The following is a 27888-nucleotide window of genomic DNA, read 5'->3' as shown; positions in this document are numbered from 1 at the left end:
CCCCAAAGTTGGCTATCCTGGGCACCTTGAGCAGAGCCCCGTTGAGCTCATAAGCCAGGGGAAGTTGTTCCTCACGTCAGATTCAGTCTCCCCTACGATAAACAGAAGCCCATTTCCTCTTGTTGTAGCCCCTGTGCTCAGAGACACTGTTCCATCCCTCCTGCTGACATATACACACCCATACCAGTGAATCAAAACGTCCCAGATGGGTAGCCAGTACAGGAGTCCTGCCTCAGCCTCAGCCTCGGTCTCTGACTGAATTCCCTTATTCTTTCCTTGTAAGGTGCTTGCCTGTCCTCTCCCCTGGGTACACTCGGCCTTTCCCGTCTCTTCTTGGAGGTTTCTAGATTGACCCAGGTTGCTTTCACTCCAGACTCTTAGCAGGCTTCTGGTCAGGCTGTGGTCCACTTTGGCCCTCTGTTTTGTTTTGTTTTGTTTTGTTTTCCCTATACTTGATATCTAACCCATCCTTCCCACACTTGCCTCTCTGGAGTTGGTTTTTGATCCTGAAGCAAGGTAGGAGGAAGAAAGGCCCACACCTTACACTTTACTATACAGGCTAGGCTCTCTGATGGGTGTTTCTTTTCCTTTTTTTTTTTTTTTTACAGGGTGTGTATGTCATTTTAGTAGCTCATGATTTTGCAAAGCAAAATATTGTTACCCATAATTCACAAATGATGAAACTGAAATTGGGAGGTGAAGTGATTGCATGTCACTCATCTAGCAAGTGGCAAAGCCATGGTTTGAACCCAGGACTGACTACAGAACACACTGTATCTTTTACCTGTGACCTCCCATCAGTCAAAAGAGACAGGTGCTGGTGAGATTAGACAAAGGTCTACTGGTTCCAAGACCAGCACCCCACCACTGAGATGAGGATCCCACCCACTTGATTGATCTTTTCCCCATTAAATTTCAACCAATTTCAGTAGGTCCATTTCCCCAATTGGTCAAGGTCATCTTTTCCCAAGAGAATTGATAATTCCCCATAACTTAGCATCTTTCGCAAATTCAGTGAGCATCTATGTGATTCCATCATACGGTTTGTCCATAACCACCAGGCCAGATGGGCTGGAGGACTCATCCTGGGTTTTCTGCTCCTTACATCCTTGTTGTCTCCCTTATCTCTTTACTTTTCCATCCTTTCAACCCACGAGGGCTTGTTCTAGTCAATGGCCCAGATTTGAGCTTCTCTGAATGTGTTGAATATTAGGGTGCCTCTCTGCTCTCACCTTTCTGGCTGGCCTCATTCCCTTTATTCATTCAGCAAACATTTGTGGGTACTTGTGCACGTGGGAACCAGCCAACCCTGTGTGTCTGGTCCACCAGGGGGCACTGTTGTTGTTATTGGGTGCCTTTCAGTTGCTTTTGACTGATAGCGATCCCGTGTGACACACTACAACTGCCCTGTAGGATTTTCTAAACTGTAATCTTCACTAGAACAGGACACCATGTTTTTCTTCCATGGAGTCTCTGCGTGAATTCTGACCACAAACATTACAGTTAGTAGTCAAACGTGTTAACCATTTACACCATCCAGGGACTCCTCTTCTTTTGGCTAATGTATCTTGAAACTTGTTTTTGCTACTTCCGACTCATCCTCCTAAACATGATTGTCCTAGGTCAGCCTCTGGGCTGGTTCCACCAGGAATGGTAGTCGAATTGGACCTGATACACATTCCCAAAGTCCTCCTGTCTCATCCAGCTAGTGTGGTGGGCCTGACCTTGGCAGCACAGTGCTGCCATCTTGGGGTTGAGGGCTCCAGGGAGCACCCAGTTACCACATTTGCAACTCCCTGATCGCATGTGCTGCCTATGTGGGTTGTCGGCTGGGCTTTGGTCAAACACCTTGTCCCACTCAGCCAGAAGAACTTTTTCTAAATAGGTAAATTCACAGTAATCAATACTCACTCTTCACTAAATCCTTTCTTTTTTTCCAGGGCCCAGTATCTTAAAATATTCTCTTGCCTAAAGTTAGTCATGGGTTTTTTGTTTTGTTTTGTTTTTTAGTATTGACAACTTCTCTCTTCCATTTTCTGGTGGTGTCACCAAGGACTCACTGACCTGTCCTTTCCCCACCTCTTTCTTCCTCAGTTGTTTATTAAGTGAAGTACATTAGTCTTTGGAGTCTAAAAAACCCTCTTTTGTTGTCACTATGAAACTTAATCCTCACCACAATGAAAACAAACGACAAAAAAAAAAAAAATCCACAGCCATCGAGTCAATTCTGACTCATAGCAATCCCCATTGAGTTTCCAAGATAGTAAACCATTGTGGTAGTAGATTGCCCCATCTTCCTTCTACAGAGCAGCTGGTGGGTTTGAATCATCAACCTTCTGGTTAGCAGTCAAATGCCTTAGGCACTGTGCCACCAGAGCTTCTTCACCACAATGAAAGACAGGTATTAATGGGCCCATTTTACTGATGAGGAAAGTTGATTGGCTGAGGTTATGTGGCCCATAATTAGCACTGTTGGGTCTTGAACCGGGAACCTGCTATTCTCTACCTACACTCTGACCCACGGCCTCTAGGCCTCACCCCTCTCCTAGCTACATCAGGGAGCAGGTTGAGAAGGATCACATGTGCCTACCATTGCCTCAGCCAGGACCTGGGTGGAGGAGCCTGCACACCTGGCTTTAACATACTTGTATCCTCGAAGGCTCAGCCCCCTGCCACCAAGTAACAGGTGTGTCTTGAGACAAAATTAACATTTAGCTAGTGCTGTGGGCAGTGTAAACATGTCCCACACTTATTAGCTAATTCTCCCAAACACACCTTGTGAGATCAGAAAGGGCTGAAGCTGCCTCTATGTACTGACACTGAGTGCCTCGTGGGAAATAGTATCTCAAAACTTCCTGCCTATTTGAATCCAGGAGAATAATAATACTTACTATTCCAAAAAACCAAACTCACTGCCATCGAGTCGACTCCAGCTCACAGCGACTCCCATTGGGTTTCTGAGGCTATAAATCTTTATGGAAGTAGATTGCCGCATCTTGCTTCTGCAGAGCAGCTTATGGGTTTGAACCACTGGCCTTCTAGTGAGCAGCCAAATAGCTTATCCACTGTCCCAACCAGAGCTCCTGACAATTACTATTAGCAGCTAATAGTCCTTGTCTGTCTACTATGCATTCACTATGGTACTTATTTAATTATCACAACAACCTATGAGGGTAGGTACTGTTATCATCTCCATTTTATGGATATGGAAACTGAGGCTCTGAAAGGTTATTTGCCCAAACACAGCTTGTGACAGGGCCAGGATTCAAACCCAGGCCAGCTTGTGCTTATATTCACTATGCTGAGCTACAAAGCCCTGGGCCAGGGCTGGGGGTGCCTCACAGCTGTACCTGCTCTTCCAGAGATGCTCTAAAGCTGGGATCAAGCAAGCCCTGGCCAGAAGTCTTGAAGAAACTGACTGGGGAATCCCAGGTGTCTACAAAGGCCCTCATGACCTACTTCAAGCCCCTGTTGAATTGGCTAGTCACTGAGAATGTGCGTCAAGGGGAGATCCTGGGCTGGTCAGAATACAACTGCTACTTTGAAGGTTTGATCATCTGGCCCTGGTCCCAGCTTTAGTCCACCCCAGTGCCCACTCTGAAAAACCAAAAAATCAAAACCATAAAACCGTCGAGTTGGATACAACCCATAGTGACCCCACCTTGGGTTTCCAAGGCGGTATCACTACGGAAGTAGATTGTCCAATCTTCCTTCCCAGTGCATGCTCTAACCCTGCCTTAATCCCTAGCTCATCTATGACCTGGCTTGAAGCAGCACAACACTGCTGTGGCCTCACCTGTACCAGGTGTGGTGCAGCCTCAACCAAGACCATAGCCCCAGCCAGGGCTCTGTTGCTTCCTTGGGCACTGTTTTACCAGCTAGATTGACAGGCTGGCATCTGAGCCCAGGATCAATATCTTGCTTCCTGAGCCTTTCATGGAGCCACTGCTAGGCCCCTTGGGGATATGCAGCCCTACCTTCCCCATCTCCTCCTCTTCTTCCTTCTACTCCTCCTTTTCCCCCTTTTTCTAGGGCAACACCCTTGCCTATGACTTGAAAGTAGGTGCCTAAGTCTGAGGGAGAAGGCCAGTGGAAGTCAAATCCTGCCTGACCCCAGGCCCCTCCCTGGTTTCACCTGCTCTATCAGCCTCTGTGTCTCCCACAGGAGAAGGGACGGATACAGTGTCATTCCTGGGTCTGCAGCTGAACACTGACCAGGCCAAGAGGGGGCAGTGGGTGCTGCTGGTCCTGAGTCTTGTCATGGCCCTCACGGTCCTGATGCTGGGCTGTATCCTGTACAAAAGGTCAACAGCCCAGGACACTGGGGCCTACTTCCTAGGCATGGCCATGGAGCCCCACCAGGCAGCTCAGGGCCAGTGGATACTGCTGGGCTTCTGCCTCCTCTTGATCGTGTGCTCAATCAGCCTGACCATCATGATCTTCATACAACACAAGAAGCCTCCATGGATGAGAGCTGAGTGGTGGGGTATGAACTAGACACGAGTGAGACTGGTAAGTCGGGGTTGGGCAGGAGGAGGGTGGCCAAACCAGAGAGGGCTGGGCACAGGGGAGGAGACAGCCTGTGAATGGGTACAGCTGGGCAGAGCTGGATCCACGTGGGGTTGTAATTGTGTTTGCAAACTCATGTATGCTAGGTCATGCGTACAAACAACTGTGATTTCTTGGCACCCTGGGTGTCAGCCCAATCCCCTTCCCCTCGGGGCTCAGGAACCACAGGTTTGGTGACTCAGTGGCTGTGTCCCTCCAACCCAGTCCCCACCCAATTCATTTTCAGGACTGGCTCTTCACACAGCCTTGTTTTCTTCAGGAGTCCTGGCTGTGGGGCTGGGCGGGGCTGCTTGAGGAGTCTGCTCTGGTTAGAAAAAGACACTGCTTCTGCCCCCTTATAAAATATGCTCAGGTGGACATTCCTTTATGAATCACTGGTGCTCAGCTCACCGACACTGGGCTCTTTGTACCTGCGGACACACCTCTCTGCCGATCCTCTTCCCACCCCAGGTCGGGCTACGTAATCCAGCCTCAAAAGCTGCCTATTAAAAAAAAAAAAAAAAACCTCCCTATAGGCCACCTGAGATGCATGTAGCCTCACAAACTGCCCTGTGGCCCTCCCTGCCCCAGCCCAGGCCTTCCCGAATGGAGACAGTGGGCAGCTAGGCACTGAGCCAGGCCTGATTAATGATTGACTTCTTTAATATTTAAACAAAGCTCATCTCCAGCCACTTCACTCTGGAGATGGCCCTGTTCAGCACACACACCTGCTGCCTGGCCCGTTGCCCTGGGAAGCGAGCAGAGGGCAAATAGCACCTTTTCAGGCTCAGTGGGGGAGGGGCAAGGAGGAAGGGCTGTAGAAGGACACGTGGGATTGAGCCTCTAAGGATCATAAACCTGGGAAGGGAGAGAGAAGGCTCCAATCCATGCCACGCCCAGTATCTGGGGACTCACCAAGTCTGGATCGAGGCCCCATTGGTTCCTGGGGAACCTGAGGGGTCAGTGCCTATCAGAGGTTGAGGGGTGGCCTTGAGGGGAGGTAGCATCATAGTACCCACACAGGAGTACTGGGGATGCATTTGAGCTGGTGGAAAGGTGACCAAAAGTTGGGACCAGCTCCCTCTAGAGTAAGGACCTGAGCCCAGAAGTCTCAGACCCTGCCTTTGCCCAGGTTTTGAGACACAGGAGGTCCTGGGTGGTACAAATGGGTAAGTGAAAGCTCAATGGTTTGAATCCACACAAAGGAGCCTCAGAAGAAATGCCTGGTGATCATCTTCTGAAAAGTCACACCCTATGTGCAGTTCTGCTCTGAAACACATGGGGTCATCATAAGTCAAAATCAACTCGACAGCAACTGGTTGGTGTTTATTTGGGTTTTTTTTCCCTGGAGTCCCAGCTGAGCCCAAGCACTGACCACCCCAGCTCCAGGATCCTTATTTAATGTCTCTGTCAGTGCTCTTTCTTTGCTGTGGCATAATGTCCTTATCTGTCTATTAGTAGCTATTAGCTTAAGGGCAGGGCACATGTCGAGAGTGTTCCCTCTGTGTAACAGCTAGTCCCTCCCAGGCCAGGGCACATAGTGGGGACATGGAGAATGTTTGAATGAGTGAATACATGAATGAATGGGCATCACCCTGACCCAAGCCCTACCCCGAGCTCAGCACCCATGCACTGAGCCCATGAGAAATAGCCCCACCTTTCCTCCACAGCCAGCCTGCCCTTCCACACACAGGGGCAGCCAGGACACCTCTTACCCCAGGAGGCCACACTTGCAGCCCTCCCATCCCCCTGCTACAGTGGTCAATGAAGCCCCCACAAGGCATTGTGGCTCTTCAAGGCAAAGGCACACCCAGCCCAGGACTAGAAGCCTCTGACCTGGACTCCAGCAAAAACGTCACTGAGCCACCTTGTCCACCTTCCCTCCTCCACTCATCATTGTAAAGTTTATTTCACCAGAATATGTCTAACTGCCTAAGAACTTGTCTTTTACCAAGGTAAATCATCAATTAAATCTAGATGTTAAAAATGGCATCTGGAGTCTTCAACGGTTACCCCTTTTCTCCAGCCTCACCTATCCCACCCCCAGCTCAGTCCTCTACACTGACATCCCCCCATTGTCCTTTGCATACCCCACTTAAATGCTTGCCTTAGAAGGTCTGGCCAAAACTGGCCCTTGAACCTTCTGTAAAGCTTGAAGGCCATTCATTCTCAGTAAGCACAGTGAGCATTGGTCCCTTTTCTCTAAGAAACCTCTTTTGATAAACTTTACCCTATCCCCATCTGCTCCTTGGAGTGTGCTCCTGTTCAGTCAGCACTCAGCAACTTTATTCAGTGGTCGCTTGCTAATAGGTGGTTTTAAATCTATTCTCCTTTCAAGTGGGGCTGGGTTTGCTAAGAGCGCTCAGGATTCTGTGGAAGGCACTTTATTTCTTATATGCCTTCATGTGCACTCTTTCCCCATCCTTCTTGGAGGGAGCATTACGTGGGCACTGGGGTTCAAGGGCAGTCTACAAGGGCGGCCAGGAGGCCTAATGGGCCCAGCAGTCAGACTCAGAGAGAGCCAAAGACCTGAGTCCCGCAACAACCCCATCTGCCCTCTTCGCCCGCTCACTCCCCTGTCAGGAGGGGATCAGAGAGGGGCTGGAGCCGCCAGCTACTGGGAGAAAAGCAGAGGCTTCTCAGAGAAGTCCTCATCCCAGTCCCAGGACCCCCGTCCCGCCCCCTACGAGTCAGGCCCTGCCCTGTGTGCGCGGTCCGGAGAAGTTGTTCCCAGTCCGCCGACCCTGCCCCGCCGCCGCCGCGCCGCTCCTTTCAGCACCGCGGGGCGGACAGCTCCCGGGCGGGCGCAGCTGGGAGGAGGCGCCGCGAGCTGCAGGCCGGGGAGGGCGAGGAGGGCAGGGGAGGGCCGAGGCGGGCGGGCGGGGCACGGAGCCCGGCGGCCCTCCCCCGGGGCGGTGCCCACCGGGAGCCGGACGCCGCTGAGCCCGAACACAGGCGGAGACGCGGGGAGCAGGGGCCCTGGTGGCTCCGGTCAGGGACCGGAAGGATGCCGGTTCGCAGGGGTCACGTCGCGCCCCAAAACACTTACCTGGACACCATCATCCGCAAATTTGAGGGACAGAGTGAGTATGTTCATTGGGATGGGGGGAATCATCTGGAGTCCTGAGAAGTTGGCAGGAGGGGCTGAACCCCTTTACAAACTTCGAATGGGGGAGGAGAGAGAGTGCCGGATGCTGGGTGCGGAAATTCTTCGATGTCCCCAAACACCTTGTCCTCCAGCGGGACCCACTTGTCTCGAAGCCCTCATCCCAGCTGGAACAGGAGGAGCAGAGCACTGCCCCCCTTCCCCACCCCAGCTGTCTGTCTCCTGGTGCCACAAGCCCTGGCCTCCCCATCTAATCACTGCCCTACTTCCTTCCCTGCCCCCCCCCACTGCCTCCAGAAACTTCCTTGACTCCCTGCTTTTCACCCCATGTCCCTGACCACTTGGTCTTCCCAGGCGCTCTCACCAGGGCCAACCCCCACCCATCTGGTCACATCACTCCCCCTTCACTGCTTCCTTGGAGCCTTGAACCTTCTCTCACCCTGCCTCACCGATCCTTCCCACCCTGGTCTTCCCACAATCTCCAGGCCTGAGGACTCTGCCTGTTCCCCCTCCTGAATCCCCATGACCTTCCTCCATGACCTGACCTGCTTGGTCTTCCCACCCTCTGCCTTCTCCCACTCTGGTTACTGCTCCACTCCCCATCCAGACCCCTCTTACACCCTCCAGAAGTCCCCATTATCTTTCCCTCCCTGCCCCCCAACCCTGGCTGCCATGGTCTTCCCACCCTACCTTCCACCCCAGGTCGTAAATTCCTGATTGCCAACGCTCAAATGGAAAACTGCGCCATCATTTACTGCAACGACGGCTTCTGTGAACTCTTCGGCTACTCACGCGTGGAGGTGATGCAGCGACCATGTACCTGCGACTTCCTCACAGGCCCCAACACCCCGCGCAGTGCTGTGTCCCGCCTGGCACAGGCCCTACTAGGGGCTGAGGAGTGCAAGGTGGACATCCTCTACTACCGCAAGGATGGTGAGGCACCCTTGGCCTGAGATTTTGCAGGGCAGTCTGGCTCCTCTCATGTCCAGCCAGGGTGGCCTTAGGGAGGGCACAGACCCAGGGACCAAAAGGCCTAGACAAAGCCCCTCTCTCTTGGCCTCAGTTTCCTCTTCTATAAGGTAAAGCAATGGACGTTGGATGCCATGCCTTCCAGGGACTAGATACCAGAAAGCCACCAAGTGGCCCTGGCCTGTAGCAGGGCCTCCTGTTATATCATCCCTCCCCCATGTCCTCAGTCTCCTGCCCACTCTGTCACTGTCAGCCCCAGCTGTCAGACAGCAGGGATGGAAATTGACCTTCCCTTTTCTCCGTCTGCTCTGGGGATTAGGGGAGGAGTTGCCCCCCTCAAGGTCTCTGTAGCCAGGCAAAGAGTGGGGGCTCCTGGCTGGAAAACAGGGGTGGCCTGGCCCACCCAGCCCCAGCTCCTTGGAGAGACGGGGTCTGGGTTTGCTGCAACCCAGAGGCTCATTCCAATGGAGTTTGGATTGTTACACACTGTAAGCTCACTGCAAGCAGAACAGAAGCAATGGGGCCCCACAAAGGGGAGGGACTGAGGACAGAGATCAGTGGTTCCTTGAGACCCTTCTCCCAGGACCCCAGGGTCCCCACTGGAGTTGGAGGGTGTATGGGTGGGAAATAGGATCAGTGCCTGACAGTCCCTTTGAAATTGAGGTCAATGGCCCCCCCACCTGTTTGTGCATCAGCATTACCTGGTGTGAGTTTTCCAAACCACCTTCCCCAGAGAGGCTGACTCAGAAGGTGAGAGATGAGGCCCAAGCAGGTGTGTTTGAAAAAATCTCTCTGGTGGTTCTGACATTCTGCAATGTTCAGGAACCATTAGCTGAGATAAATCCCTTCAATTTCATGGCTGGGGAAACAGAGGCTGAAGGAAAAGGGTTGCCCAAGATCCATTGCTAGAGTCCAAGCTGGGGCTGGAGCCCAAGTCTCTGGATTCTTCCCTCGGTGATGTCTGTTCTGAGAAAGCCCAAGAAAGGAGAAACGACCCCCAACTGCCTCTGTCTTGGAGGTAGGACTTTTGGAGAAGAAAGCCCCCAAAAGTGGAGTTTCCCTGAGCCCACCAGGGAAGGCAGGCAGGACAGGCTCTTTTGGGTGGGAGTGGAGGTGAGAGCCTGGGTCCCAGGGGCTTGATGTATGTGTGGAGTGTGAGTGTGAACATGAGCATGTGTGCATGTGTGTATGTGTGTGGGTTCACGGACTCCTGGGCACTTCTTGGGCAGTTCCTGGCTGTCCTCATGGCCAGGACCCCAAGTGAGTAGCAGGTGTGGAGTGCAGCAGGCAGGGGCAGCGATTAGATTAGGAAGAATCTGGCTTAGTTTGGCAGTACACACGGGGTTAATGAAGTCAGAACATTTTTAAAAGCTATGACCTCACCTCCTCCTATCATAGCAGGGAGAGGTGACAGTCAGGGGAGTGAAAAGGGTCCTGGGGAAACAGGATGGGACAGCAGGAAATGAGGGGACAGCAGGTCCTCTCTGTCACTCTTCTTGGCCCCAGAGCTCTTCCTGGGTGCCAGAAGGATGAGGCTAATCGCAGACTCCTAGGGATGTCAGATTGGGGATCTTGGGGCTCCCTTCAGCATTCCACATGTACTTGGGAGGGGGCGCAGGTTAAGGCTGGGCATTAGCCCCCAGAGATCAGGACTCAGGCCTTTATAATCCTGCTGGGTTCCATTATTCTAAGGGAAAGATGTGGTACTCAGATAATTTGTTTTCACTTTATGATCCACTTTGACCACATGATCCTTTTATTTATTTATTTATTCTTTTAAATCATGTTCATAAGCATCTTACAATCCTACTGAGGAGTTTCCCAGTGGTGATTTCTTCCAGCCTGAAATTGATACCTCCTTTCCCCTCCCTGACTTCAAAGAGGTGGGAAGGGGTCCTGAACGGAACTCTAGATGGTATTTCATAATCCTCTTTTCCTGTAAAGGGGTAATTCATGACAATTCTCCAAGTCAAAGTAGCTCTGTGTTCTTATGTCTCCACATTATATGTTGTTGTTGTTATGTGCCGTCGAGTCGGACCCGACTTATAGCGACCCCTCCTTGGGTTTCCCAGGCAGTATCACTACAGAAGTAGATTGCCCCATCTTCCTTCCAAGGAGTGGCTGGTGGATTTGAACCGCCAGCCTTCTGGTTAGCAGTCAAGTGCCTTATCACTACTTCCATAGTGATACCACAACAACGATAGAGATAAAGGGGCTCTGGTAACATAGTGCCTAAGGCACTTGACTACTAACCAGAAGCAACCCAAGGAGGGGTCGCTATGAGTCTGACACATAACAACAACAACAACAGAGATAAGGAGCAGTGGGCATAGGGGTAGGACTGAAACCAGTTAGAGTGGAGGGAGGGATGGAGAGTTCTCATATCCTCCCACTCCTACTCCCACCCCTACTGAGTTACTGCCAGAGGCGTCCAGCCCTACCTGCCTTGCTGGGTCCCCTTCTCTTATGATCCCAAACCAGAGATCCCCCTAATGCCCAAGCCAGATTGGAGGGGGCCTAGGGAAGCTTCCAGTCCTCAGCTTCAGAGGCAAGGGCTGAGGTCTGAGACCACAGTCTGTCCCCACTCACTGATTTCTGCATGCTCGCCCATGAATGCCAGGAGGACCACACTGGGAGACGGCTGAGAGCAGCCACCTTCTTGGTGGCAGTTTTTTGTAGCACTAGCTTCTCCCGGAGATTCAGCACAGTGCTGGGAGGGTGTGCATAAAGACACAGGTGAAAGACAAGATGGAGGCTGTGTAGAGGAGCAGGCAAGAACCAGAGCAGGGAGAGGGCAGAGTAAGCCAAGAGGAAAGGAAGACGCACATGTGAGAGGGAGAGCAGAAAGAAGTGGGGTGTCTGGGGCAGGCGGGGAGCAGACAAAGCCTCTGCCCTTGGGCAGAGATGTGGGATGCCAGGAGGCGTCCCCACAAGGGAGAAAGGAGCAGAGACTGGCTCCTCCTCCAGGCACAGGGGCAAGCGATATGGCCACTCCTGCCACACTTGCCCACTTCTGGCCACCCAGGCATGGAGCTCTGAGTCGTGGGTGGGCAAGGATAGCCAGAGAGCAGGGGAAGGAATGTTCAGGACTCACTTCCAAATTCTCATCGCCTCTCTCTGCCCACCCAGCAGGCAGCAAGCATGGGGGTGGGGCATGGGTGCCATGCACCCTCTCCTCTGCCTACCTTCATCACCGTGATGGGCTGGTCTTTGGTCTGCCCTCATCATCAGTGTTCCACAACAGAATCAGTGGATGGATACAGCTACTCTAAGACCAGGCTTGGCAGCTCCCAGCAACATAGAGAGCCCAGAGCCTTGCCCTCTCCCTGCCCCCTGCCAGCCCAGTCTCTGCAGAGCCAGAGGGATGGAGGATAGAGTCTGGTTTGGGGTGGGGGTGGGGGGTCAGTGTCTCAGGCCACTGGCCAAGGAGGCATCCTGGCTAGGCCCCAGTGCCCAAGCCTTGCCATGCTCGCTGGCAAGAGTGAGTTCAGGGCTCTCCCTCACGGGGAGCCCAGGAGTGGGTGAAGCCAGGCCGCGCCTCGGTGTGGACATCTCCCTCGAGGCCCAGTGCAGCAGCTGGCAGATAGCTGCCCGGTGCCTGGGAGTCCAGGAATCTGATCCAGGAGATTCCTGCCCCGGGGAGGAGGGTGGGGTGGCTTACTTGCACCCCAGCGCTGAAGGCTGTGAGGAGGGCCTGAGAGCATTGAGTGAGGGTTCTGGGGGAAAATAAGTCCAGTAGTCCCCAAATTAGCAGTTCTCACATTTAGGAAGCTTCTGTCATTCAATTAATCCACAAACACCTGGGACAGGTGCTGGGCTGTTGTCAAATGAGACAGACCCAAGCCTGCCCTGGGGGGCTCTGCTATCTGATTTGTATGCTCTCCTGAGGCCCCAGCTCAGTAGGCACTTGCCCTCTTGGCTTGACCCAGCCAGGGTCCGACATGGGAGGCATGGGGACCCATGTCATGGAGAAGGGGCTTACGGGACGCCCATCCCAGGGCCTGGAGTCTGGTGAGGGAAGGAGGAGGCTGGTAGGAGGCGCCTCCCACCATTCTCCCTGCCCTCTTGGGTGGCCTAGCCCCTGCGGCAGCCCCACCCCCACCCTACCCCATGCTTCTGGTGCCACATTCTCCACATCCTCTGCCTTCTCTCCCTGCTCCAGGGTCCCAGCTCCTTATGAGCTAAAACTGCAACAGATTCTCAGAGCTCAGCCTGTTTTAGCTCATTAGGAGCTGGGACCCTGGAGCAGGGAGAATGGTGGGAGGGGCCCCCTACCAGCCTCCTCCTTCCCTCACCAGACCCCAGGCCATTGCGCTGCCGAAACCGAAACCGGGTCCTCCCCTCTGCTACCGCCTCTGCCTTGAACCGTGGGCCCCGCCCAGGGCCCTCATAGCAGCCTGGCATCCTCAGCCAACGGTCTCATCCCTTGCTGCTCTGAGTCACTGTGTGTGAGAGCCTGAGGCAGCCCTGGGGTAGCCATGTCCACTCCCAGCCCAGCAAGTCCGTTTCTCAGAGCCTCACGCTCTCTTCTGCAGAACAGGAGTCTCTGCCCACCCCCCGGGGTCTCCTGAGGCCTAACGTGCAAACTGGCTTGGTGCCAATGTTTGATGTTTTCTCCACAAAGTCCCCCCAGCTTCAGGCGAGCAGGGCACCTTGTGGGGTGGGAACCCCCCATTAATCTATCCCATCTGCTTGGCTTTAATTACGGCAGAAGCAAAGGGCTGAGCTGAGCTGAGAGCCGAGCATGGATTTGGACCCGATGCTACGTTACCTCCTAATATGAGCAGCTTAGCTGCTCTCCCACCCCTGCCCTGTGGGTGGGGACCTGCTGGACAGCTTCACTCACCTCTACCAACAGCCCCTGGTCACTGCCCAAGCCTCCTCCCCACTGTGGCTGCCCTTCACCTGCCCTTACCCCAGTCCCTTCCCTGGCTGCCCCTGGCTGGACCACTGAAGGAGGGGACCCTTTTAGTGACCTCCCAATGTGTTTGCAGCCTCCAGCTTCCGCTGCCTGGTGGACGTGGTACCCGTGAAGAATGAGGATGGGGCCGTCATCATGTTCATCCTCAACTTTGAGGACCTGGCCCAGCTCCTGGCCAAGAGTGGAAGCCACAGCCTGTCCCAGCGTCTGCTGTCTCAGAGCTTCCTGGGGTCTGGTGAGGCAGGGTGCAGGTGGCAGGGGAGAGGCCAGTGGGGGGGGTTCCAGGCAGAGCATTTGGTCCCGTTCCCCACCCCAGCCCCCATCCTGGCTGCTCTGACTCTGGCCTGCTTTCAGAGGGCTGTCATGGCAGGCAAGGCGGACAGGGGCCTGGCACGGGCAGAGTCAAGTACAGGACCATCAGCCAGATCCCACAGTTCACGCTCAACTTTGTGGAGTTCAACCTGGAGAAGCACCGTTCGGGCTCTACCACAGAGATCGAGATCATCGCGCCCCACAAGGTGGTGGAACGGACCCAGAACGTCACCGAGAAAGTAACCCAGGTGCAGGCCGTGGGGCAGAGCGGGCAGGGCCGTGCCAGGCCTCTTGAGGGCTCCTTCCCAGACCCTGGGCCCAGGCTCCTCTAGGGCCTTGGCCTGCAGAGGGATCCTGCTGGTCTGCCCCTGGAGTCCAGTGAGGGATTCCATGAGTGGGAATGACTGTGTGGTCGAGGCAGGGAGAAAATCGGAGAAGTGGCACCAAGTCTTCAGATCAGGGAGGGCTTCCTGGGGTGAAGGCTGAGTAGGACGTCGGCACAGGAAGAGGACAACTGTGGCCTGGAGTTGGGACGTCAGACCAGGGACCTCCTGGTTGAAAACAATCTTCTCGTGGGCCGTCCTTGTTGTCCCTCCATGTGCAAATTGATCTGGTTTGCAAGATCAAAGCCTTAGACTGCAGATTTGTTTAAAGCAGGACTGCCCATTGGGCCCCATCTTGGTGGGAGTGCAGTCAGTGGGGTGCCCCTCAGACCCCAGCCTTGTGGGGGCAGTGTAGGATGAGGATGTAGAATGAGGGCGCTGGGTGGGAAGAGGAATGATCTCACAGATAGGCCGTGGGGCATCTGGATTGGTCATCTCATTTTATCACAACCCCGTGAAGTTTGCTGTCCTTTCTTATCCCATTTTGCAGAGGGAACAGAGGCACAGAGAGGTTACACACTTGCCCAAAGGCACACATATAGCAAATGGCAGAGCTGGGATTCAAACCCCATGCTTTCCTAATGCCCTGGCAGCTGGACAGAGCCTAGAATGTAGGTGGGGCTGGCTCTGGGCATTCTCTGTGGCTACAGGTTCTGAGGTAGAGGCTAGGATGAGAGGAGAGGGAATGATCCAATCTCCCCTTGGACATGTGTGAAATCGTGGATCATCCCTGGCACCCAGCAAAGGCCAGACTGGCTGTGTGCCCTCAAATTTAACCCTTTCCATGGAAGCTGTTGGGAGTTGCCCCGGGGAGGGCCCTCACTGGTCCAGCCTCCTTTAGGACCCCCAGAAGTGAAAAAACTATTCTGGGCATGACCCGTGTCCATCAGGAATCCCAACCACAATGGGCCTCCCAAGCAATCCAGAGAGGCTAGACCCACCGAGCCACCCCTCAGTCTCAATCTGGACTCTTCTCTGGAATATGCTTATAGCTGGCCCTGGGCCTGGCCCTCCCTGCCCTCCCCGCTTCCCCCTCCTACCCTGTCTGTGCACTGGCCTGTTCCTGAGGGAGCTTGTGGATTTCCAGCCTAGGGTCTTTATGGGACAGAGCTGCACCCCTTCTCCTGTCTCCCACCTCCTCTCTGCTCTTCCTCCCTACACACCTGTCCCCTTAGGAACTTGTTTCCTCATCCCCTGTGCCCTTCACAGCCTTCATCTCCCACCATCTCCTGCTGGCGCCTTCCACTGCCTCACTCCTACATCCTCACCTTTCCTGGTGGTAGCTGCCCCCACTGACCGCCCATGGCTCCACCCCCAGGTCCTGTCCCTGGGTGCAGACGTGCTGCCGGAGTACAAGCTGCAGGCGCCGCGCATCCACCGTGGGACCATCCTGCACTACAGCCCCTTCAAGGCCGTGTGGGACTGGCTCATCCTGCTGCTGGTTATCTACACGGCCGTCTTCACGCCCTACTCAGCCGCCTTCCTGCTCAGCGACCAGGACGAGTCCCGGCGTGGCGACTGCGGCTACACCTGCAGTCCGCTCACCGTGGTGGACCTCATTGTGGACATCATGTTTGTTGTGGACATCATCATCAACTTCCGCACCACCTATGTCAACACCAATGACGAGGTGGTCAGCCACCCCCGCCACATCGCCGTCCACTACTTCAAGGGCTGGTTCCTTATTGACATGGTGGCCGCCATCCCCTTTGACCTGCTCATCTTCCGCACCGGCTCTGATGAGGTGAGCAGACATGGCCATCCCCGGGACCCGAGTCCCAAGACCTGCCTGGGTGCAGAGTCACTGGCACTGGGCGCCCAGCAAGTGGAAGAGGAAGGGGAGCCCTAGGCTATGTACCAGCCCTGGAGAAAGGACAGGCGAGGCTGTGCCCCCAGGCCCGAGTGTCGTCCCTCTGCTTATCTCTCAGAGCAGGCCATGGTGAGAGGTGTAAGCTCCCAGCAGGCCGTTCTCTGCCTCAGATCTCGGCACCTTCTATGATGGGCACTCCTGCAGTCCCAGCCCCTGGTGCTGACTTCTAAACACCACTCACCTCAATGCAGCAACTCCTCCTCTCGCCCCCAGCCCCTCCACCTCCCCTAACTGACATGAGGGCATTCCCATGCCCTTCTCATGGTTTCCATGTTGTCCTCCTGCCCCATTAAGTCAATTCTGCTCTCTGTGTCCCGATGGCCTCTGCTCCTCACCCCACCCCACCCCCAGCAAAGCCATCCCCAAGTCTTCCCATCTTCTCTCCACCCCACTGCCCCTGCCTGGACACTGAGTGGCCTTCTTACCACCTCCTGCCCCAGCCCCACATACTGGCCTCGCTCCCTCCCACACAGCAGCCAGAAGCAGTTTCAGATCCAGATCACATACCCGGCCCTGTCACTCCCGCCTACCGAAGCTTCAGTGGCTCCCCAAGCTCCTTCTGGACCACAAGGCCCACAGGAGTGGCCCTAGCCCCCATTCTCAGGCTCATGTCTCAGTGTCTCACTGCCTCCTTATCTTCCACTTTGTGCCCTTAGCGGCAGCAAACCACTAGCTTTCTCCCACACCTCCTCCACGCCTTTGCCCCTGCTGCTCAGTCTCCCTCCCTCTGCCTGCAGAGAGCCATGCCCTCCTGTCACTGCGCCCGCAGACGTGGCCGCTCCTCCTCCGTGCTCCACCTGGCCTCTGTCCCAGCAACCACAGCCCTCTTTTGAGCTTTAGGTTGAGAGCACTGCCAAGTGCTGGGCCCAGAGCAGGGTCCACCGTGTCTGTTGAGTGACTGTGTGACTGTATGTGCGAATGAATGAATGCAGGCCTGAGTACCCTTTATCAAGGGCTGACCTCCTTGCTCCTCCAGACGACGACCCTGATCGGGCTGCTGAAGACAGCGCGCCTGCTGCGGCTGGTGCGCGTGGCACGGAAGCTGGACCGCTACTCGGAGTACGGGGCTGCTGTGCTTTTCTTACTCATGTGCACCTTCGCGCTCATTGCACACTGGCTGGCCTGCATCTGGTACGCCATTGGCAATGTGGAGCGGCCCTACCTGGAGCCCAAGATTGGCTGGCTGGACAGCCTGGGTGCACAGCTCGGCAAGTACTACAATGGCAGTGATCCGGCCTCAGGCCCCTCTGTTCAGGACAAGTATGTCACGGCCCTCTACTTCACCTTCAGCAGCCTCACCAGCGTGGGCTTCGGCAATGTCTCACCCAACACCAACTCTGAGAAGGTCTTCTCCATCTGTGTCATGCTCGTTGGCTGTGAGTGCCACCTCATGCCACATGTGCCATGAGTCTTACTGTGGAATTGACTTTCTAGTACTGTGTCATAATGGGATATTGTTGTATGTACAAATGGTTAACACGTTTGGCTGTTAACTGAAAGGCTGGAGGTTCAAGTCCAACCAGAGGCACCTCAAAAGAAAGCCCTAGCAATCTAATTCCAGAGAACCAGCCACTGTAAACCCTGTGGAGCACAGTTCTACTCTGACACACAGGGGGTTCCATGAGTTGGAGCTGGCTCATCAGCAGCTGGTAAACGGGTAAAAGATATAACATAGGAACCACGCACGCGGTGCATTGATTCTGAGTGCAGCGCAATGAATTATGCATGCGATGTAACACACATACAGCCCTTGCTACATGCCAGGCACTAGGACTGGCTACATAATTTGTGGGGCCAGGGTTGCTTATAGGGTCACTATGAATCAAAACCAACTTGATGGCAGTGGGCTTGGTTTTGTTTTTTTAGTACAAAAGAGTTGAAATCAACCTAACAGCACACCGCAACAGTGCAAAATGAAAATGTGAAGCCCTTGTTAAAAAAAAAATATTTAAAATGTTCAAGATAAGTGATAGCTGAGCATTCGACCAAGTACAGGACTCTTCTGAGCACAGGGCCCTGTGTGACTGCGTGGGTCACAGGCCCATAGTACAGTCCCCTGCCAGGCGCTCTGCCAAGCACTTTATAAAGGGCTACATTTTATTCCCATCACAAGCTAATGAGGGCTGTATTATGAGCTCCAGTTTACAGATCAAGAAACCAGCGTCCTAACTCAACAGAAGTTACACACCCAGGAAATCTTAGAGTCCCAAATCCAACCCAGGTGGCCGGCTCCAAGGGCTGGCTGCACTTTCAGCTCCTGCAGGCTGCTGCCTGCCTCCCAAGACCTGGTTTAAAAACACACCCAGCAGGGTGGAATTTTACACATAGACTAAGTTGTTATGTTCAGAGTATTTAGAGCTGTGAAAGCCCAGAAAAAACAAAAACAACACAAAAAAACTGGTGAAAACGAGAGACCAAGAGTTGTCCCTTTATTATGTTTTTGCAACTTGAAGAAGAAAACAAATCTGAACTAAAATAATTCATTGCCCTAGTTCTTTTTTCCCAGGAGTTTGGCCCCTGAGCCCAAGAAGGTGCTATTCCAGAAGCAGGGAGCAGAGAAGGAGGAGGAGGAGGAGGAGGAGGAGGGCAGGAAGCCCCAGGGGACTTTGTCCCCCGCGTGCCCTGGTGCTGTCCTGGGCCACCTCTGACTTTGCCCTGAACAGAGGGGTCCCTGACCAGGGGGCTTCCAGCTCCTGGGAAGAGGGGCCAGAAGCGGGCCATGGGGCGGTAGGGCGTGGTGGGGACCCGGGAGGACGCGGCTGGAGCTCACTCCCTACCCCCTTCCTGCCCCCCAGCCCTCATGTATGCCAGCATCTTCGGCAACGTGTCGGCCATCATCCAGCGCCTGTACTCCGGCACCGCGCGCTACCATACGCAGATGCTGCGCGTCAAGGAGTTCATCCGCTTCCATCAGATCCCCAACCCGCTGCGACAGCGCCTGGAAGAGTACTTCCAGCACGCCTGGTCCTACACCAACGGCATCGACATGAACGCGGTGAGCCCCCGTGCCCTGCCGGGAAGGGGCGGGCGACCCAGCTCCTGTCCCAAGGGAGGTCAAGGTCCTGCGGGCGCAGGACGCAACCCCGCTTCCCCGCCCCGGCCACGCCCCCAGGACCGGCCTGCCCGCCTCGCAGGTGCTGAAGGGCTTCCCTGAGTGCCTGCAGGCAGACATCTGCCTGCACCTGCACCGCGCGCTGCTGCAGCACTGCCCCGCCTTCCGTGGCGCCAGCAAGGGCTGCCTACGCGCGCTCGCCGTCAAGTTCAAGACTACGCATGCGCCGCCTGGAGACACGCTGGTGCACCTGGGCGACGTGCTCTCCACGCTGTACTTCATCTCACGCGGCTCCATCGAGATCTTGCGCGACGACGTGGTCGTAGCCATCTTAGGTGAGTGGGGTGAGGGACGTCCTGCCCTGGCCACTCCCTTCCCATTGTGCCCAGAGCTTTAGACCTAGCTCTCAGAATCCTTGAGACAGCGCCCTGCTGGTGAAGTTGAGGCTCTGAGAGGTCATGCTGCTAAGTGGCAGAGAAGGGATTCCGGGCCTTGTTTCTGACTAAGAAGCCCAGGCACGCTCCTAGCTCCTCCCACTGTTGGGGAACCTCAGGGTGACAGGCCAATGGTCTGTCTTGGGTGGAGGGTGGTGCCTGCCGTGCCCCCGTGGAGAAAGGATGTGAACACTGGGCAAGGGCCTGCCACTTCCCAGCTGTGTGTCCTTGGACATGTTGCTTCACCTTTCTGAGCCTCACAGGGTTCTCTCCTGCTGTACCCTCCTCAACATCAGCCTTGTTCTCCCTTATTCTGCACAGCCCCCTATTCCCTCAGCTCTTTCCTCAGTTTATACCTCACCTGGGCCAGCTCCTTGCTTTCCCAGCCTCCACCTCCACCTGTACCACAAAGACCCCCAAAGCTCTGTACCAGCCCCAATCTCTTCTCTGTATTAGCCTAGAGTATTCCATTCCTTCCTGAGTGTGGCCACCCTTATATTACACAGGTAGAATAAATTCAACATATCCCAACCTGAAACTGTCCCACAAAATTGGCTCTTTCAACATCCCCATCACTGTGAACCATCCACAGGCCAGACACCTGGAAGTCAGCCAAGGGGGCAACTGTCTCCCTCTCCCTTACTGCCTGCCCCCCCCACCATCCAGTTAGTCACAAAGCCCTGTCTGTTCCCCTCATTACTACATCTCTGTCTCACATCTCTGTGTCCTCATCCCTGCCCAATCCAATCTTCATCATGCCCCAACCTGGTCAATGTCAGGAACGCCTACCCTGTGTCTCTCCATCTGGTCTACCAACTATACTCCATCTTCCTCCTCCTGTCAGAGACCTGGAATTTACATCCATGCACACTTCTCTTTGGCTTGAAATCCTTCTATGGTTCTCCAGGGCCTGTGGATGTAAAATGTAAATCCCTGGGCGTGGCCACCCTCAGTCCTGCCACCCCCTCTCTGTTACGACATGCTCCAGCCACACAAACTACTTGTTGTTAGGTGTCATCAAATCGATCTTCAAGTCATAGCGATAGTGATCCCATGTGACAGAGTAGAACTGCCCCCATGGGGTTTCCTAGGCTGTAATCTTCACAGGAGCAGGTAGCCAAGTCTTTCTCCCCCAGAACCGCTGGGTGTGTTTGAACTGTCAACCCTTCAGTTAGCAGCTGAGCACTTAACTGTTGCACCACCAGGACTACTTGCAGTTCTCTAAATCTGCCCATCTCTGTCACACCCCCGTGCCTTTGCGCCTGCTGCTCACTCTGCTTGGAGCACCCCACCCTGCACCTCTGCCTGGGGGACCCTGGTCATCCTTCGAGGCTGAGCTCAAGCATGGGCTCCTCTTTGAGACCTCCCCTGCCTCCCGGCCGACCTTAGAAGTGCCATCCACATGGCAGGGATAATAGTTGCTATTAATAATTAAGGAGCTGGTCCAATTTAAGTTTCAGTTACAGGCATGAAATCTTCTCATTCTGTCCTTAGAGGAAATGGACATTAGATGATGATCGTTCATCTGCTGGAAACCTATCACTTTATAATGGTGCTGAGATTGCAAGCTTCTGTTTCATAGGTGACCATGGCGAGTCTTTTCCCTTTCTGGGCCTCAGTCCCCAATCCTTTGAATGAGGAGGTTGGTTGGATGATGCTGAGGCCCCATCCAGGTCTGATGGCCTCTGGTCTTTGATACTGTTCCCCCCATCCTTCTGCCCATGCTATTTGTGGCCCTTGGACGGTGTCGCCAGGCTGAGGGGCTGCACTTTCCTGTGGGAAGAGGAGATCCAATTAATTATGGTCCGTGGCACCTCTGGCCTGGGCTCTCTGCCCCTTGCCCTAACCCTACGGCACTGACCACACATGGATTCTTCTGCCCAGAGTGCTTTTCTCCTGGGCTCCTCCCAAAACAAACACAACTGCTGCTGAGGCAAGTCCAGCTCACAGCGCCCCCGTGTGTGTCAGAGGGGGACTGAGCTCCACAGGTTTCCAGTGGCTGATTTTTCAGAAGTAGATCTTCAGGCCTTTCTTCTGAGGGGCCTCTAGGTTTATTCAAACCTCCAACCTTTTTTGTCCGTGGTGGTGGTGAGAATATACAAGAAAAAAAAAAAAAAAACAACTTACAGCTGTTGAGTCAATCTGACTCTACAGCTGTCGAGTCAATCTGACTCCTAGCGACCCCTCCTTGGGTTTCCAAGGCAGTATCACTACAGAAGTAGATTGCCTAACCTTCCTTCCGAGGAGTGGCTGGTGGGTTTGAACCACCAGCTTTCTGGTTAGCAGTCAAATACCTTAAACGCTATTATGCCACCAGCGCCCCTATACACAGCAAAACATACACCAAGTCAACCATTTCTATTTGTGTAATTCAGTGGCATGGTGATGTTCTTCCAGTTATGCAGCCATTCTCACCCTCCTCTTCTGAGCTGTTTCTCCCCATTAACTTAAACTCATTGCCCCCTAAGGTTCCTATCTAATCTTTCAAGTTGTTATTGTCATTTTGATCTCATGAAAGTACATAGTACTTAAAAGAGCATAGTACTCAAAGTAGACATTTTTTTACTAGTTAAGCTAAGCTATTGTTTGGTTTTTAAGAAGACTTCAGGGATAGTTTTGGTTTACCGTTTAAAGATTATCTCAGGGCAGTAGCTTCAGGGGTTGGTTCATCCAGCCTCCACAGCTCTAGAAAGTCTGGAGTCCATGAAAATTTTAAATTTTTTTCTGCATTCACCCCACCTTTTGATCAGCATTTTTCTATAGAATCTTTAATCAAAACATTCAGTAATGGTAGCCAAGCACCATGCAGTTCTTCTGGTCTTATGGCAGAGGAGTTGTTCATGAACCCCCAGCCTTTCAGTTAGCAGTTGAGTATTAACCCTTTGCACCACTCAGAGACTCCCCTTGGGCCGCACAACCCCTATTTCACTTTCTCTGTTAAGTGTCCCCTAACTTTCAATGGCAGTGAGGTTTTTTTTTGTTGTTGTTGTTGTTAACTCTTCCTGCCCTCAACCATCCCTGGCGGAATGAGCCTCTCTCCTCCATGGCCCCAAAGCTCTGGTTCTCCCCTGCTCTCAGGCTCTATAGATACTACTCTTGGTTGCTTATATGCCTGTCTTGTGGGGATTTGGGGGGCTCCTCGCAGCTGGGACAGCACCTTATCCATATTTACATCCTGTGATCAGCACAGTGCCTGGCATCGATAGGGCCCAAGCCTCTGAGTATCCATCTATGTCCCCCTGCTGTCCACCCTTCCTATTGCATGCCACCATCCTGGCCCAGTGCTCCTCGGTATTCAAGGCACTTCAGGAGCATCACTTATTTCCTCTGCTGCTCTGAAGAGCTCAGTGGGCTAGACAGATCAGATGTGACAAGGCAGATGCCATTAAAGATGAAGACACTGGGCTCCAAAGAAAGGTGTGACTTGCGGGCTCTCCCGACCAGGGCCATGGCGGCCTCCCTGGCCCCACAGTGAGGAGTGGGGCACAGGAAGCAGAAGCCCCCAGCCCTGCTTCTGGGTGTTTCCAGCCCAGGACTCCCAACAATTCAGCAGAGATGGGGAGGACATTGAGCAGGGAGCCTTTGGTGTCCCTTCCTGCCCACTGTCCCCTGGGTGGGGGTAGGTCAGTGCTAAAGGGCAAGGACAAAAGAGGGAGGATTCTGATAAAGGGTGGTCCTGAGAGACCTGGAAACAGTACAGTAGGAAGACCCACATGCCAGGGGTGAGGGGTGTGAAGCTCAGAGGATAGGGGAAACCACACCCCTCTTTCCGCCTCAGCCAGCACACCAATCCCCATCCTCAGAGCTGGATTCTGACCACCAGGCCCCAGCCTGGCAGGATGCCTGAGGTGGGTGGGTGGGAGGTCCTGGTGAAGGGGCCCTCAGGGGGAGCTTCAGGGAGCTCACAGCCAGACCCTGGAAGGATCCTTGCCCCTTCTGGCTGGCAGGGAAGAATGACATCTTCGGGGAGCCTGTTAGCCTCCATGCCCAGCCGGGCAAGTCCAGCGCAGACGTGCGGGCACTAACATACTGCGACTTGCACAAGATCCAGCGGGCAGACCTGCTGGAGGTGCTGGATCTGTACCCTGCCTTTGCGGACAGCTTCTGGAGTAAGCTAGAGGTCACCTTCAACCTGCGGGACGTGAGTGGTGGCCAGCGGACCAGGGCTGGTGGTGGGTCGGGGATGGCCACACTGCAGGGATATTCAGCAGCCTGCTGAGAGCCTAGCCTATGGGGACCCCACTGATTGACCACTGCCTTCCCTCAAACCCCATCCTGCATCCTTTGCTATCTTCTCTTTTGTGCCTACCATGGCCGATGCTCAATCAGTGTAATCCTTGTTGCCACTTAGTGAGCACCAGCTACATGGTAGCACTGAACTAAGGACTTGGTTTGGACCATCTCAGGTACTCCTCGCCTTGCAAACGGTGTTGGTATCCTCATTGTCCAGAGGAGGAGACTGAGGGTCAGAGAGGCTCAATTAAATTGCCCAGCGTCCCACAGCCAGTAAATGGCAGAGCCAAAATGTAAACTTAGCCATTTACTTAGCCAGGTTCTTGCCAGCACATTGTACCAAGCTGGGAAGGAGGGTGTCTGCCCTTCAGAGGCTCATGGCGCCAGGCACAGGGGGTAGAAAGAAGTGGCAATAAAACATTCTCTCTTACATTTATCGGGAGCTCTGGTGGCATAGTGCCTAAGTCATTTGACTGCTAACCAGAAGGCAGGTGGTTCAAACCCACCAGCCACTCCTCAGAATGAAGTTTGGGCAATCTACTATTGTAGAGATACTGCCTCAGAAACCCAAGGAGGGGTCACTATGAGTTGGGTCTGACTCGATGGCAGTGAGTTTGGTTTGGTTTGGTCTTACATTTATCAGTGGAAGGGTCATGCAACTCAGGAAAAACAGCCACACAAGTCAAATAATCAAGACAGCCCATGCAGTGGGAGTGTGTTAGGGTCTTCAGCTCTCAGGAGGGGCTTCGTGAAGGGGGAGGACTGGAATCAGCTAGTGGGGAGGAGTGGGGAGATCTGTCAGGCCAGGGGCAGTGGCTGAGACCCTGCCCTAAGAGCTTCAGCACCTCCCCTCCTGGCCACCCCTGTCCCCATCCCCTGCCACCCAGGAGGAGTGGCTGTGCCAGCCTAGGCGCCACTCTCAGCTTCTAGAGGGTAGGGCTGAAGTGGGTTTTCTTGCTGTGGACAGCCCTCTCACCCTCTGTGCTCATCTCCCCCACCTCTAGTCTCTCCCCTTCCCATCTCACCTGTGCAGGAGATATCTATAAGGACCCAGCCACTAGGAACCATCACGTGGCTCAGTGGCTGGACATTAGGACAGGAGGGACATGGTCTCTGTGGTCTGCTGTTTAGGGTATCTCCTGGGTGTTCCAGGCCCAGCCTCCTCCGAGGAAACCTCCTCGGCCCATGCAGGGGTGGTGCTCAGGCATTTAGGGAAGAGGGTCTGGAAGAGCAGCTCTCCCACCTTCTACCCCCAAATCTCACAGCTCAAGATAGCTTCTCCCAAGATCTCTGTGGGCTCTGCACATGGCTACTCAGTGCAAGGGTATCATCACCAAGCCTCTGGCAATCTGGCTGCCACTTCTATGCAGGAGGGCACCTGCAAGAAGCTGCTCAGGGCATTGCCCAAGTGCCCAACCCACCTGGCACCCTTTCTTACCTAGATGTCAAAAGGGCCACCTGGGGAGATGGAGCGGAGAACAAAGAGACCCCATTCCAGCTTTGATCCCTGTCCCTTGATGCTCTTGTTTCCTATAAGGCAGATGGGGGTCTCCAGTCATCACCCCACCAGGCTCTGGGCAGCCAAGATCACCAAGGCTCCCTCCTCAATGACAACCTGTCAGGTGAGCAAAGCCAGCCCCTGCCCTGACCCCTGCCAGTGTCTGCCCAGCCTCCTGTCCCTGCTCATGTCCTCTTCCCCTCAGCCCCTCCATGAGTAGAGAAGGGCTCCTTCCTGGGCTCAGGCTCCCAGCCCTGATGGTTTGCGTCCTCAGCGCCAGAGATTGAGGGCTGGCTGGGTGCTGAGTGCTGCCCCCAGGGTTGGATACCCAGTAGCCCCCAGGGGCTCCACAACAAGGCACCAGGGGACCCGCTGGCCTGCAGCCTCCTGGGCAGCAAGACCAGGACTGGGAGCCCCCAGCCAGCCAGCCTGCACAGACAGGGGCCCTGGCCCCGCTCCCAGGGCCACAGCCCCCTGGGCCCTGGAAGCCAGACCTCTGCGGGGGCAAGACTTCTCACTCCAGGGTGTCCAGGTAAGGAGATCCCCTTCCCTCCTTGAGCTTCCGGGGTGGGGGGGATCCCAGGTTCTGCTTGAGAAGGGACAGGCCTGTGGACCAGCCAGACAGGAGCTCAGACTGCCCTGTCCGTCTTGCAGGTACAGCCTCATCCCTGAGCACCTCAGACACGTCTGGCCTCTGGCCTGAGTTGCTGCAGCAAGTGCCCCCAAGGCACAGCCCCCTAAACTCTCAGGCAGGCCCAGATGGTTGGCCTAGGGAGCTAGCCTCACGGCTTGAGCAGCTCCAGGCCCAGCTGACCAGGTGAGTGCCCGGAGGGCCCAGCAATGAGCTGGACACGGGTGCCCCCTCCTGGCGGCTCAGGGACACCACTGGGTATCCGGTGTATTTTAGCGTGGTGGGCCCCATTTGGTGGCGTCTCTATATCACTAAGCACAATCCTTTGGATGTCTCCCCCTAGAAAACCCAAACTGCCAAGGAAGCCTTCTAGGGGGTGGAGGCACAATCATATGCAGAAACATAAATTCCATGGGTCCTTGGAAGGGGCTGTGGCATATGGATGGCGAGGGCAGGGATGAGGTGCTTTAAAGCGGGACAGCTGGGTTCAAATGCTGGCTCCCAGCACACCAGCTAGAGCTGGGCAAGTTACTTAACTGCTCGGAGCCCCACTCTGCTCTTTTGTGAAATGGGTATAAGCAGAATACCCACGTCAGTGTCACTACAGGGACTGACCCATGTATGCATGGTGCATACTCATTGCTATTCTCCAAGTCAGGGATGCACTAAGGGGATTTTGGTCAGGGGCTGCAGATCTTAGTGGGGAAATGGCTTCAGGTAGTCCCCCAGATTGCCATACCACCGGGTAGGAACAGCATGCCCTGCATGCTGTTGGGTGAACTGCTGTCACCCAACCTGACACTGACCCTGCCTGGGGGGCTTTGTCTGGCAGGCTGGAGTCCCGCATGGCCTCCGACCTCAGCCTCACTGACCCTGCCTGGGGGGCTTTGTCTGGCAGGCTGGAGTCCCGCACGGCCTCCGACCTCAGCCTCATCCTGCAGCTCCTTCAACAGCCCCTGCCACAGGACTACCCCAGCTGCATCTTGGGAGCCCCTGACTCCCAGGACCTGGCCTTGTTTCCTGCAGCCTCAGCGACTCCAAGTCCAGGTCCCAGACTGCCCCAGAGCCATCTGCCTCCTGAACAGGTGAGCAGTTGAGGGGACCCCCAGGGGGCTTTCCTGGAGGTAGATGCATGTCTTCCTCCACCCCCATCTGGTTCCAGTGGGGATTCGGGCCCAGGGCCTCTGTGCCCCGGGAATGGCTATGGCTCCTGTCGTCCCTGCTTGTGGTTTGAATCGTGACAGGGCAGCCTGGAGAGGGGCAGTAGCAAAGTCCAGAAGGTGATGACAGACCCCACAGCTGAGGCAAAGGGAACAGGACCCTGTGCTGTGAAGGAGCCCACGTAGCTCCAGCCAGCACCCGCCCCAGAAGTTGGGGTGGACTGACCCACAGCCTGGCCTTGGCCCTCCCCACACTGCGTGCCTCTTTCTTGCCTCTCCCAGACCCCAAGCTCTGGTGGCTTGGACCAATGTAGGCCAATGCACAGGAACTCCTCCAGGATGCAGCACCTCGTCATGGCAACGGACAGACCTCTGACATCATGCTCAGAGCAGGAGCAGCCCCAGCGGCTCCTGTCACCCTTAGCCTCACCTCTGTGTCCCACAGGGGTACAGGGACTCATCAGTGGTCCCCGTTTCCCCTCTCTCCCTGAACACCTCAGCTCTGTCCCCAAGCAGCTGGGTTTCCAGAGATATGGCTCAGATCCTGGACTTGCAGGGAGTTAGATCAACTGAACCCTAAAATAAAAGACTCCATGAGGGGACTGAAGGCGGGTGAGAGTCAAGGATCCTGGAGGAGCAGATGGCCCCAAAATGGGCCTCTGAAAACCATTCTCCTAGAGTAGCTTCAAACTGCTGATCCAGGTGACCCAAGAGTCATGGTAAAGAAACTGGACTTTCCCCAGCCTTCCCCAGGGCTCTGTTTAGACAGCA

At 54.7% G+C, this 27888-nt stretch overlaps 2 protein-coding genes across 2 annotated transcripts in view; both read left to right on the top strand.

The window, feature by feature from the left end:
* Positions 1-4497, top strand: part of LOC103214110 (angiotensin-converting enzyme-like protein Ace3) — an 11370-nt gene extending 6873 nt beyond the window's left edge. Inside the window, exons 11-12 of the mRNA XM_007959912.1 lie at positions 3363-3547; positions 4166-4497. Coding sequence (XP_007958103.1) covers positions 3363-3547; positions 4166-4497 — 517 coding nt within the window. The remainder of the gene's footprint in view (positions 1-3362; positions 3548-4165) is intronic.
* A 3058-nt stretch (positions 4498-7555) lies between these two features.
* KCNH6 (potassium voltage-gated channel subfamily H member 6) lies at positions 7556-27681 on the top strand. Its single transcript, XM_042783556.1, has 14 exons — positions 7556-7631; positions 8357-8587; positions 13618-13779; positions 13899-14104; positions 15558-15983; positions 17086-17240; positions 17400-17485; positions 18905-19104; positions 19244-19496; positions 23543-23736; positions 25366-25450; positions 25981-26143; positions 26856-27042; positions 27400-27681. The coding sequence occupies exons 1-14, from the start codon at positions 7556-7558 to the stop codon at positions 27679-27681; spliced, it is 2706 nt and encodes a 901-aa protein (XP_042639490.1).
* The last annotated feature ends 207 nt before the right edge of the window (positions 27682-27888 follow it).

Source organism: Orycteropus afer, unplaced genomic scaffold (genome assembly GCF_000298275.1).
Source record: "Orycteropus afer afer isolate SDZICR_OR568_19922 unplaced genomic scaffold, OryAfe1.0 scaffold00018, whole genome shotgun sequence".
In the NCBI taxonomy this organism is placed as follows: Eukaryota; Metazoa; Chordata; class Mammalia; order Tubulidentata; family Orycteropodidae; genus Orycteropus; species Orycteropus afer.
Note: the sequence above shows the minus strand (reverse complement) of the source record. Positions and strands in the feature narration are given on the sequence as shown.

Excerpts from the sequence above, each read along its gene's own strand:
- KCNH6 (XM_042783556.1), top strand. The coding sequence starts at position 7,556 with ATGCCGGTTCGCAGGGGTCACGTCGCGCCCCAAAACACTTACCTGGAC. Across the intron at positions 19,497-23,542 it reads CGTGGTCGTAGCCATCTTAG|GGAAGAATGACATCTTCGGG; the intron begins GTGAGTGGGGTG and ends TCTGGCTGGCAG. Across the intron at positions 26,144-26,855 it reads CTCCAGGCCCAGCTGACCAG|GCTGGAGTCCCGCACGGCCT; the intron begins GTGAGTGCCCGG and ends TTTGTCTGGCAG.